This window comes from Silurus aristotelis (genome assembly GCF_946808225.1).
Source record: "Silurus aristotelis genome assembly, chromosome: 17".
Lineage (NCBI taxonomy): Eukaryota > Metazoa > Chordata > Actinopteri > Siluriformes > Siluridae > Silurus > Silurus aristotelis.
This window is the reverse complement of record NC_139590.1, coordinates 18558268-18570629: the sequence shown is the minus strand read 5'-3', so window position 1 is coordinate 18570629 and position 12362 is coordinate 18558268. Positions and strand designations below refer to the sequence as shown.

The 12362-nt window shown below is 41.4% G+C and overlaps 2 protein-coding genes across 3 annotated transcripts in view; one reads left to right on the top strand and one right to left on the bottom strand.

Moving 5' to 3' along the window:
• Window positions 1-2851: 2851 nt before the first annotated feature.
• LOC310739737 (uncharacterized protein) overlaps window positions 2852-12362 on the bottom strand; it is a 33482-nt gene continuing 23971 nt past the window's right edge. The window contains exon 2 of the mRNA XM_083565958.1: window positions 2852-4953. Within this exon, the coding sequence (XP_083422084.1) occupies window positions 4029-4934 (906 nt within the window). The 5' untranslated portion in view covers window positions 4935-4953 and the 3' untranslated portion in view covers window positions 2852-4028. The remainder of the gene's footprint in view (window positions 4954-12362) is intronic.
• Window positions 8763-12059, top strand: mettl23 (methyltransferase 23, arginine). Of its 2 annotated transcripts, none has more exons than XM_083566142.1 (5): window positions 8763-8959; window positions 9043-9147; window positions 10743-10980; window positions 11103-11147; window positions 11309-12059. In XM_083566142.1, exons 1-5 carry the CDS (start codon window positions 8834-8836, stop codon window positions 11323-11325), a joined length of 531 nt encoding a protein of 176 aa, XP_083422268.1. In that variant the 5' UTR covers window positions 8763-8833; the 3' UTR covers window positions 11326-12059. The 2 variants fall into 2 exon arrangements, with proteins under 2 accessions (XP_083422268.1, XP_083422267.1); XM_083566141.1 differs by having other exon boundaries at window positions 8765-8959; window positions 11063-11147; window positions 11309-11721.

The window sequence follows — 12362 nt, the reverse complement described above, 5'->3', positions numbered from 1 at the left end:
ATACCTCCTGCCACTCCTTGAAATACCTTGCCTTCTATTCACAAACCAGCGCCCGACTATGGTTACAAAGGAGACACAGTTTATTGAAAAGATTCAGACTGAGCTATTCCAAAATGTTTTAAATATAATGCATTGTTCAACATATTCAATTCAATTCAATTCATTTTTATTTGTATAGCGCTTTTAACAATGAACATTGTCTCAAAGCAGCTTTACACAGATAATGCGGTGATTAAAAATGAATACGTTCTTTATGAGTAAGTTTGTCCCTGATGAGCAAGCCGGTGGCGACTGGCAAATGTGGCAAGGAAAAACTCCCCGAGATGGCATAAGGAAGAAACCTTGAGAGGAACCAGACTCAAGAGGGAACCCATCCTCATCTGGGTTACACCGAATGTCCATTTGTGGCGGGTATACAATGTTGCGGGGTGCAGTGATGATGATCAAAAGCGAAGTGTATTTCTGAGTCAGTGTAGGAGACTGTTGACATCAACTACAGTCCAATCCAGGCAGGCCTGGATGAAGTGGGAAGATCCACGGGGGGGAGAGGGGCAGGAACAGTGGTCACTGGAGCCTCAGGAGCATGTTTAACTCGACCGAGAGAGAGAGAGAGAGAGAGAGAGAGAGAGAGAGAGAGAGAGAGAGAGAGAGAGAAGAGGGTGACAGGAAGAGAAGGATATGGATTATTAAGTGTACCTATTGTTGCATGAGAGTTAAAGTCACTGTGCAGTTTGGACTCCGGCAAGACTCGCTATAGCAGCATAACTAAAAGGGAGAACCAGAAGGCAACACAGACATGAGGGATCTCTGGGATAAGAGACGGCCCACCACACCACCATCAACAAACCTGAGAGAACACGTGAATGTGAGGGGACGACAGCGTACAAATATCCCAGTTCACCAAACACTCTATATCAATGTCCCCTCCAGATCTGAGCCTTTACCTGAGAAAAAATCTACTGATTAAAGGCTTGACTGAATAAATATGTTTTCAACCTCGACTTGAACACTGAGACTGTGTCTGAGTCCCGAACACTGATAGGAAGGCTGTTCCATAACTGCGGGGCTTTATAAGAGAAAGATCTGCCCCCTGCTGTAATCTTCATTATTGGAGGAACCAACAGATAGCCTGCACCTTTTGATCTAAGTAGGCGTGGAGGATCATACTGGTACAGAAGTTCACTCAGATACGGTGGTGCGAGACCATTAAGTGCGTTATATGTCAGTAGTAAAATTTTATAATCAATGCGAGATTTGATTGGGAGCCAGTGTAGACTGATTAATACAGGGGTGATGTGGTCATATTTCCTAGATCTAGTGAGGACTCTTGCTGCTGCATTCTGAACTAACTGAAGCTTATTTATGCACCTACTCGCACACCCAGACAGTAAAGCATTACAGTAGTCTAATCTAGAAGTAACAAAAGCATGAACTAGTTTTTCTGCATCCTGTAACGACATCATATTTCTAATTTTAGCAATATTTCTAAGGTAAAAGAAGGCGATCCTGGTAATATTATTCACGTGAGCCTCAAAGGAAAGACTCGAGTCAATAATCACACCAAGGTCTTTGACAGCCGTACACGCTGAAACAGAAACACCATCCAGAGATGTTAGGTAATCGGAAAGTTTGCTTCTAGCTGCATGTGGTCCTAGTAAAAGTACTTCCGTCTTATCTGAGTTTAGCAGAAGAAAGTTATCGAGCATCCACTGTCTAATGTCCTTTACACATTTTTTAACATTGTTAAGCTGATCTCTCTCATCTGGCTTTGCTGAAATATATAGCTGTGTATCATCAGCATAGCAATGGAATCTAATACCATGTTTATGAATAATTTCTCCAAGAGGCAGCATATATAAAGAGAAAAGCAGAGGGCCTAAGACAGATCCTTGAGGAACACCAAACTTTACCTCAGAGAGTGTGGAGAACTCACCATTAACATCAACAAACTGATAGCGATCAGTCAAATAAGACCTGAGCCAAGAGAGAGCCGTTCCCTTTATTCCAACAACGTTCTCAAGTCTAGCAAGTAGTATAGTGTGATCAATGGTGTCAAAAGCTGCACTAAGGTCGAGCAAAACAAGTAAGGAGACAAAACCCTGATCAGAGGCCAATAACAGGTCATTTACCACCTTAACTAGCGCCGTCTCTGTGCTATGATGAGGCCGAAATCCTGACTGATACATTTCAAAAATATTATTCATAAGTAGGTGTGAGCATAACTGCTGTGCTACAACCTTTTCCAAAATTTTGGCTATGAAGGGGAGATTTGATATTGGTCTGTAGTTGGACAGCTGACATGGGTCAAGGTCAGGTTTCTTAATTAGGGGGTGGATAACTGCCAGTTTGAAGGATTTTGGTACAAAACCAGTGCTAATGGAAGAGTTTATTATTTTTAAAACAGGTTCAATTACCTCTGGAATGATCTGTTTAAAGAAACTTGTAGGCAAGGGATCGAGAATGCAGGTTGATGATTTTGATGAGGAAATTAATGAAATTAAGTCATTCTCGTGAATAGGAGTAAAACTTTGTAATTGATTGTCTGTTATAATTACACTGCTGTCTACAGGGTTACTTGTAAAATAATTTGGCTTTATATTAACCGTCTGGATTTTTTGCCTGATGTTTTCAATTTTATTATTAAAAAAGTTCATGAAATCATTAGTACCTAATGATGGTGTGCATGTGAGTGCAGTGCTTTTATTCCCTGTTAATTTTGCTACCGTGCTGAATAAAAATCTAGGATTATGCTTGTTATTTTCTATGAGGGTGGAGAAATATGCTGATCTAGCAGCACTAAGAGGTTTTTTTTAAATTAGGAGGCTCCCCTTCCATGCTATTTGAAATACTGTTAATTTTGTTTGACGCCATTTACGTTCTAATTTTCGAGTGGTCTGTTTTAAGGTGCGTGTATGATCATTATACCACTGTGCTAATTTTTTCTCCCTGATCATTTTGGTCTTAAGGGGAGCTACATCATCTAGGGTATAACGTAATGTTGATTCTAGGTGTTTAGTGGCCCAGTCGAGCTCTGCAGGGTCAGACGGAGATCTATCTAATATCGTAATTTCTGGAAGATTGTTAATAAAACGCGCTGCTGTAGCTGACGTGAAAGTACGCTTAACACGATAACGTGGTGAAGTAGTAATGCAATGACTGAGGCAAATTTTAAAAGAGATGAGATAATGGTCTGAAATAGCTTCAGACTGTGGAATTATGACTACGTTTTTTATTTTTAATCCAAATGTTAACAACAAATCGAGAGTGTGTCCACCACTATGAGTGGGTCCTATAACATTCTGATTAATTCCAACTGAATCTAGAATGGACACAACAGCTGCTCTTAAGGAGTCTTCCTGATGATCAAAATGAATGTTAAAATCACCAACAATTAATGCTTTGTCTAGAGAAGTAGCTAAATTTGTGATGAAATCTGCAAATTCTATCAGAAAATCAGAGTAGGGCCCTGGGGGTCTATAAATAATAATGAGTGGAATTGACTGACTGGACCTGCTTTCAGACACTGAATATTTTATGCTGGTGTAAAGAACTTCAAATGTTTTACATTTGTGTTTAGTCTTTTGTGTGACGCTTAGATTATTATTATAAATAGCTGCAACTCCGCCTCCTCTGCCATTTAGACGGGGTTGGTGTATGTAACTATACCCAGGAGGACTCGCTTCATTTAATGCTAAATATTCATTTGGTTTAATCCATGTTTCTGTCAAACACATTATTTTAAACTCCTGGTCGGTAATAATTTCGTTTACATTAAGCGCTTTAGACGTGAGAGATCTAATATTCAGCAATCCTATCTTTAGATCAGAGGTGCTGGCTGTGTGTTCAGTCCTATTTAATTTTATGTTAATCAGGTTACTAAAACAGACTTTCTGAGAATTCCTATATGTTGGTTTCGCTCGGGGGACAGACACAGTCTCAATTTGGTGGATCCTGAGTGACGACTCTGTGCAGCTAGCAGACGGTCGGTTTAGCCTGTCTGTCTGCTCCCTGGCCTTGGCTCTAGACAGTCACTTGTTAACTAGTGCTGTTCTGAGACTATGACCTATACTACAAGAAATGAGAGCAGCACCTTCCCGAGTGGGATGGACACCGTCCCGCCCTAACAGGCCAGCCTTGCCCTCAAAAATGCTCCAATTATTAATGAAGCCCACATTATTTTTGGAGCACCACTCGGACATCCAGCAGTTCAGCGACCATAACCTGCTGTAGGCTACATCGCCACGTCGTATTGGGATGGGGCCAGAGCATATTACAGCATCGGACATTGCCTTCGCTAATTTACACACCTCTATAATATTACTCTTAGTAACCTCTGACTGTCGAAGGCGTATATCATTAGCTCCTGTGTGAAAAACTATCTTAGAGAACCTATGCTTTCCTAAGAATCTAAGCTGACCTGCTATGTCCGGCGCCCTGGCTCCCGGTATACACATAAACTGTGCTGCTGGTGCCCCTAAAGGTCTAGCTAATTTCACGTGCCTCAGAATGGAGTCTCCTAAAACCAGAGCTCTTTCAGGTTTCTCAGCGGGTGCTTCACTGAGGAGAGCAAACCTGTTGGACACGTGAAGCGGAGAGGAATGGTGCTCCCGTGGGCGAGCCTTAGCGTTAGCTTTGGCTTTGCGAATATGCTGCCGAGTCGTCACCCATTCGCCCCGCTGCAAGGGCTCTAATGCCGGAGTCGGGGGAATATTAACTTCACCTAGGGCATCCAGACTTTCCCCTGCAGAACCTGGACTGCTCTCGCACTCACTACTTCTCTCTAGACTCTGGATGCGCTCCTCTAATGCTAAGATCTTCTCCGTCAAAGAGCAAACTAGCTTACACTTCTTACAGATTAAATTATCGCTAACAACGGAGAGAGACTGACTAAACATGTCACACTTCACACACTGAATGAACTGGATGTTCGCCATAGCAGAGAAATTACGTACCCTTAATGTGGTTAATGTACTATAGGTCCCCTGGTGGTCTAGTGGTTAAGATGCAGCGCTCCCACCGCTGCGACCCGGGTTCGATTCCCGGTCAGGGAACCATCCCCAGCCACTCTTAGTGCCGGTCCCAAGCCCGGATAAATTGGGGAGGGTTGCGTTAGGAAGGGCATCCAGCGTAAAACATGTGCCAAATCAAACGTGCGGAGGATCCGCTGTGGCGACCCCTAACGGGAGAAGCCGAAAAGAAAGTTTTTTAGTTTAATGTGGTTAATGTACTGTGTGTTCGTAGTTCTGGTGGGAATATCCTCCACGCACTGCTTTCAAATTCTCAAACAGGGATAAAAGCGCTCTTCCGAAAGCAAAAATACACGAGACGGAGCTGCTTGCAGCTTGGTGCGTCCGTACATATACTTGCCATTGAGATGTGGCTGTGTATTTTCTCTCTTCTTTAGTTTTGACAATCTGTGATTTAGATCAACACTTCCCACTCAACACTTTCAAAGCAGTCATGAAGCACCTGGTCAGTTTTTTAAAACCAAACCACAAGATGTATTTATTGAGGAAGCTAGGTTGGAGATTCACCTGTATATTTAATATATATAACAGCTAAATTTGGTCTGATTGACAGTTTAATAACAACAATAAGGATACTTAATCCATATATTTCTCTCCCTGTAACCTCTCTCTCTCTCTCTCTCTCTCTCTCTCTCTCTCTCGGTTAAGGTAAACATGATCCTGAGGTTCCAGTGACCACTGTTCCTGCCCCCCTCTTCTCCTCGGATCTGTGCACTTCGTCCAGGCCTGCCTCTGGATAGTGTTCTCTTTAGTTAGAGGCCACTCTGTGCAGCTGGGGACAGTTTCTCATCAACACCCTGGGGTTCCATGAAATTACAGAGTAAGAACAGGAACTCTGAGGATTTGGATTTTGAACTGTAGTTAATGTGAACAGTCTGCTACACTGACTCAGGACTACAGTTTGCATCTGATCACCATTACTGCACACCTCAACATCGTTTATCTGTAATAAATAGACATTCGGTGCAACCCAGATGAGGATGAGTTCCCTCTTGAGTCTGGTTCCTCTCATGGTCTTCCCTTATCTCAGGGAGTTTTTCCTTTGCCACAGTCACCACCGGCTTGCTCATTAGGGACAAACTTACACTCATTAAGAACATCTCATTTATTTTTATCACAACACTATCTGTGTAAAGCTGCTTTGAGACAGTGTTCATTGTTAAAAGTGCTATACAAATAAAAAATTAATTGAATTAAATTCAAATATTTTGCCTATGATTATGTATTAAATTATTTCAAATAGTCTATTCACTTTATTTCATATAGTTTATAGGTTCATATAGGAGCAGCGCCACTAAGTGTAATTTAACATTGGAGTTTCTAACCAATCAGGTTTTGGCTCCTATCTCTTGTATTGCCCAAGTCAGCAGAAATGAACAGTGGGACTGTTAGTTGAAGCTTTTGCTTTAACCAATCAGATTGCATCTTGTTTACTCTAAAGCCCCCTAGCTGACCTCCAGTCACACTGGCACTAGTCAGAGCTACCAAATCACATATGTAGCACGCTGCACAAGCTCAAATATATCCAAGTGTATTTAATAGCTGCATTTTTTATTCCATAAAATGATATGGTTGCAGGTACACTTACAATACAGAACATTTCACAAGAGGGACTTTTCAGGTAAAGTCTTGCTGATGAGACCCACTACGGTCGTGTCATCGGCGAACTTGATGATATGATTCGAGCTGTGCATTGCTACACAGTCGTGAGTCAGCAGAGTGAACAGCAGTGGGCTGAGCACACAGCCCTGAGGGGCTCCAGTGTGCAATGTGGTGGTGCTGGAGATGCTGTTTCCGATCTGGACTGACTGAGGTCCCCCAGTCAGGAAGTCCAGGATCCAGTTACAGAGAGAGGTGTGCATGTTGTTCTGCACCTCAAACCGGGCGTAAAAGTCGTTCAGCGCATCTGGGAGGGAGGCGTCGCGGTCACAAGCAGGTGACGTTATCTTGTAATTCGTAATTCGTGATGCCCTGCCACATGCGCCGGGTGTCTCCGCTGTCCTGGAAGTGGCCGTGGATTCTCTTGGCATGTGCGCGCTTTGCCTCTCTGATGGCAAAGGACAGTTTGGCCCTTGCTGTTTCCAAGGCCGCCTTGTCCCCTGCTCTGAAGGCGGAGTCTCATGTTTTTAGCAGCACTTGCCGATGTAGCTGGTCACTGTTGACGTGTACTCCTCCAAGTTGATGAAATCGTTAGTTTTTTTGTTGTTGATGAAAACCATTGGTTGCAGCTTTCCTGAACATGTCCCAGTCAGTGCATTTAAAACAGTCCTGGAGAGCAGACATGGATCCTGCTGGCCAGGTTCTCACTTGCTTCCGTGCTGGTCTTGAACGCCTGCTGAGTGGTCTGTATGCTGGGATCAGCATAACAGAGATGCATGGGCGTAAATTTCATTTAACAGTAGGGGGGACAATAAATATAAAATTTCTCATGAGCAATTTTTGAAGGGGGACACAAATAATACAGTCAAATTGTACTTATAATAATATGTCCCCACAGTAAAAAACTTAGCTTTTATTATTGTAGCATGGAGACATTATGCGTCATTATGGTTATTAAGTTTAGGTTTTTCTCAGGTTCAATGACAAAGCAAAACAAGGAATTAAAAAAGGTTTAAATTTTTATTTAAAATGAATTAAGACACTTAAGAACAGTATAGAAATTAATTATACAAAAAACTACAGTGTGGTCAGTTCGGACGTAGCACAGTGCTTATTTAGTAAATGCACAGCTAAACAATATGCTCATTGTGGCCGTTAATGTAAGTTAACATTATGTCAAGTCATCCCATTTACGTCCATGCAGAGATGTGGTCAAAGTACCCGAGATCGCCCGGTATGCGCCCCGGATGTTTGTGTAAACAACATTCAGCGTGTTTTCTCCTCTGGTTGCAAAGTCCACATTTTGATGAAATTTGGGAAGCACAGTCCTGAGATTTGCGTGATTAAAATCCCCGGCGACTATAAACAATCCGTCAGGGTGTGTGTTTTGAAGTTCGCTAATGGTCCCGTAGAATACACTGAGCGCTTCCTTAGCATTAGCGCTAGGTGGTATGTACACTCCGAGCACAATAGCGGTGGTGAATTCCCGGGGTAAATAAAAAGGTCTACATCTCACAACAATAAACTCCAACAGCGATGAACAGTGGGTAGAAACAAGGACAGCGTTCTTACACCATTCCGTATTGATGTAAACACACAGACCGCCACCGCGAGTCTTTCCGCTAGGGTTAGCTTTTAGCCTAGCATTAGCACCCGCTCGCTTTCCGCCGCAGGCGACGCCGGGGTCTCTAGGCCTGGTTCTCGGAGCACGCTGAGGTCGCGTAGCTTCTGCCGCAGATCATCATTTATTGTGTTGTTTGGGTTATTTCTTTTAGGGTTTTTCGGTTGTACAAAGGGACGCCGGTTGCTCTGACGTCCATATGTTACGTAAGACCGGCTACAAACTGAAAGTAGCACCATCTTGGGTCCGGAGCGGCCGCTGCGAGCTACTGCCGCGCCGTTATCTTGGACATTGTGAGGAAAGTTCAGCCAAGACAGTATAAAACAGTTATTTGTTTTGTATCTTGTTCATGACACATTTATACTTGTATTTCATAGTTGAACAAATTTAAATAATTATTTTGATGAATGAAAAGATTCGAGTCGGAGCAATTCATCGAAATGACCACCGAGAACTACAAGAACCACGTGACTGCGTCGAAGCGAGCGCGCCAGTGGACGGTCGCTAGATACCACGTGACCAATCGCAACCTATAGGACTGAGAGTTAAACTTCTAGCGTTTTCCGGGTCTCTTTAAAATTATAAAATGAGTTTACACGTAAACTATATGAAGTGTCACGAGGACCAAATTGTCCATCCAGGTTTTACCGAGAACACGTTCACCTTTGAGAGTCACGATGGCACGCAGGCACTGACGGTGTCTCTTCCAGAGGTAGTGACGGTGTAGTTATAGTGTGTTGTTATGGCATCATTGCAGTGTGTTCGCATTAATACCGCATGCATGTGTTGCTGCAGGTTCCAGCTGCGCAGTATGGGATGTACGTGTGGCCCTGTGCAGTGGTTCTGGCCCAGTATGTGTGGAGCAGCAGAGAGAAGATCCAGAGACAATCCGTCCTCGAGGTTAAACTTGTTTGAAACCTTGTGTGGTTTTGTATACTGTAGTATACACTATTACTACGACCCTAACTTACAAATCCAGCGGTTTGTAGAGTCATTAGGGAATAACAGTTTTAAAAGCATTCCAAAAAGTGTTGAGATTGTAGGACTAAAACACTTAATGCTATAAGACAGCGTTTTTAAAAGAACAAACTCAGTATATATTTATAATAAAGCATATGATGTACAAACAAGCACGAGGTCAGAATGCTAACGCTTAGCGCGTTCAAATATTTTACATATTTTCTATACAACTTACATGTAAGTATTAAACGACTTATTAATCATGTCGATATAATTAGACAAATGTGAAAACATAAATGTCATTAGGAAAACGCAACACTTTTACACAATTACTTTCAGTTCTGGAACAAGTTTTTGCCCCCGAAAAGAGGAACTCTGGGGTTCATCTGGAACCAAGTTTCCACCAGTACTCTGTCCTGAACTGAGAAACACTGCCTCGTTTCTGACCATGATGCATTTGACTCCTGCATCTCCAGCTGAGGTGTGTTTTATGAAGCTTTCCCTTATACTTATTAAACAGACTAAAATTTTTTTTGTGCGTTTAAAGATGCTCTGGAAGATTATTTTGACCACACAAACCAATGCGTGATATTAATAAAGCACTTCCAATTTCTGGGTGTGCATGCATGTGTCCGTGTGCCGGTTTCCCCTTTCCCATTTTCTGCTCTGTATATTGTGCAGTCCACACAGAAGTGTCATAAGGTCAATTGGTTAAATAGTTAATCGCCGATTAATTTTGTGCTACGTGCTGCTTTATTCACGATGGTTATTAAAGTTCCCAGTTTGTCATAAAGCAGCATGTCTCTGACCCTGAGAGATTTCTACACAAACATCTTGCCCTGTATATGTGTAAATTTATACCAGAGACTCATTTCAGAATTTATCGGTTGTAGTGATGCCATTACAGTCCCAGACAAGCTTTTTGGGGCATCAGTCTGGCTGATGTATGTGTTAACTGAAATGGTTTATTATTGCATTTGTTAGTGGTTTATGATAGACATTGTGTTTTAATAATTTTAATTAGCTCTAAAGCCTCAGCGCCTTAACACTTAAATAATCGCTCGCTAATAAAGCTGGCACATCATGGTGTATAACAGTTTACCCCCTGCCTGTGCCTTGTTTCCCAATGACATGTACTCAAAGAGGATGGGGTCAGCAAGCATACTACATGAATAATGGGATTTCAGTGTGGCATGATGAGAAACACGGAGGAGTACTGCTTTCCCACTACGATGCTCAGATTTGGTTTCTGAGATGTCGTGCTGAAGATTTGGCTCAAACCTGTCAATGATATTACCTTGAATATGAATGAAACAATGGCATTCACCTGATTACCTAACTGTATTATGGAGTTAAAATTCAGTCTCAATATTAGTGACCTACAGCATAAAAATGTGAAAATATTTTATATCAACAGCTAACATAAAAATGGCCTTATATGAAGTATATGAAATATTTTATGTTTGGCAGAGCTTTTTTAGTTCTTATTTTTTCATCTACATTCCACATTTCTTCTGTATGATACTGTTTTATAGCTCGGTGCTGGGGTGAGTTTGCCAGGCATTGTAGCTGTGAAATGTGGAGCTCACGTGACTCTGTCAGACAGTGCAGAAATTCCTCTGTGCCTAGAAAACAGCCGGCGGTGTTGTGAGCTTAATGGTCTACCTGAAGTGCCTGTGGTTGGACTCACCTGGGGAGAGATATCACCTGCACTGTGTTCTCTACCACCTGTAGACATCATACTTGGATCAGATGTTTTTTATGACCCTGAAGGTAAACCTAATTCTGCTTTCCTGTATTCTTTTCCCTTGTTAGTATTGCCTCACTAAAAGCCTCTCAATTCTCCTTTTCTCAGATTTTGAAGATGTACTTGTAACACTCTCCTTTCTATTAAGACGAAACCCTTCGGGTCAGTTTTGGACCACATTTCAGGAAAGAAGGTATCCCATTTATTTGTAAATTTCAGTTATTAAAGAAAAAAAGCTAATGTATAAAGATTTTTTTAAACATTGTTCGGTCAGTTGCTATTGACTTGTTATTAAAGACTGTTGGTGTTGGAGAGGTGACTGATTATCATTACATTTTAAAACTGTTGTTTCAGCTCAGACTGGACTATAAAATCCTTGCTGGATAAATGGAACCTGCAGTGCACCGATGTCCCATTAGATAAATTTCATGCAAACGAAAAACATATAGCTGGATCGACTCGACCTGGAAATCATTCAATACAAATGATGATTGTAACAGCAAGGACTAAAACGTAGTTAATATTGTATGTAGCAAGAATGTTGGTTGAAATCATACATATGAACAATAGATTTTCTTATGCTTTATTTTTATATTTTATATATAATTTATATTTATTATTTGATTGATTTGAATTGTGTCCAAAAGCATTTTAAAAATAAAATCTGAGACTGCAAAGCTATATTCAATGTCCTCTACAGTTAATATAAAAGGGATCCTCGAACATCAGGGCTGACGGCAGCAGTTGGCAGGGGCTAACTTGGCCCACCCAAATTTGCGTTTTTCTAACTTCAGATTGGGTGGGCAGCCTGCTGCTAATGAACAATGACCATCTGCAGCAGTCCTACACAAAGCCCTGCTCCAGCTGAACAGAAGAGTTTTTCAACCCTACCTCACACTACTTTCAGTTCAACATGCTTATGTTGAATATGCTTATGTGATGTAGAGGTCGACTGATCGTGGATTTTATTGATACTAATAGCTAGGTGGGATTCTACTTGCTGATAACCGATTAATCAACCCATAGTTTATAAAATGGATACTGGATAAAAAGCAAACATAAAACCATCCATGTAAAATAGTACTGAACTTTATCACAAAAAAAATCCAGTACTGAACCATGGAAATAAAATAAATCTAAATATATTTATAAATATAATTATATAATTAATAAATAATAAATATAATATAGCCCTCTCTGTGCACCGTGCAGCCTTGCATGTAAACACAAACAGCATGCGGTGTCAGTGATTCGCCTCTAAAGGCTGCTCTCGTAATGACAGCGGAGCTTATCAAGTAAAAATTGCCAGTATAGATTTTTGCTGATGAATCTGCATAACCTTTACTGTGATGTATGTTTTATGTTAAGTCTATAAGCAATCCTATTGTATTGAAAATGTGCTTGATAA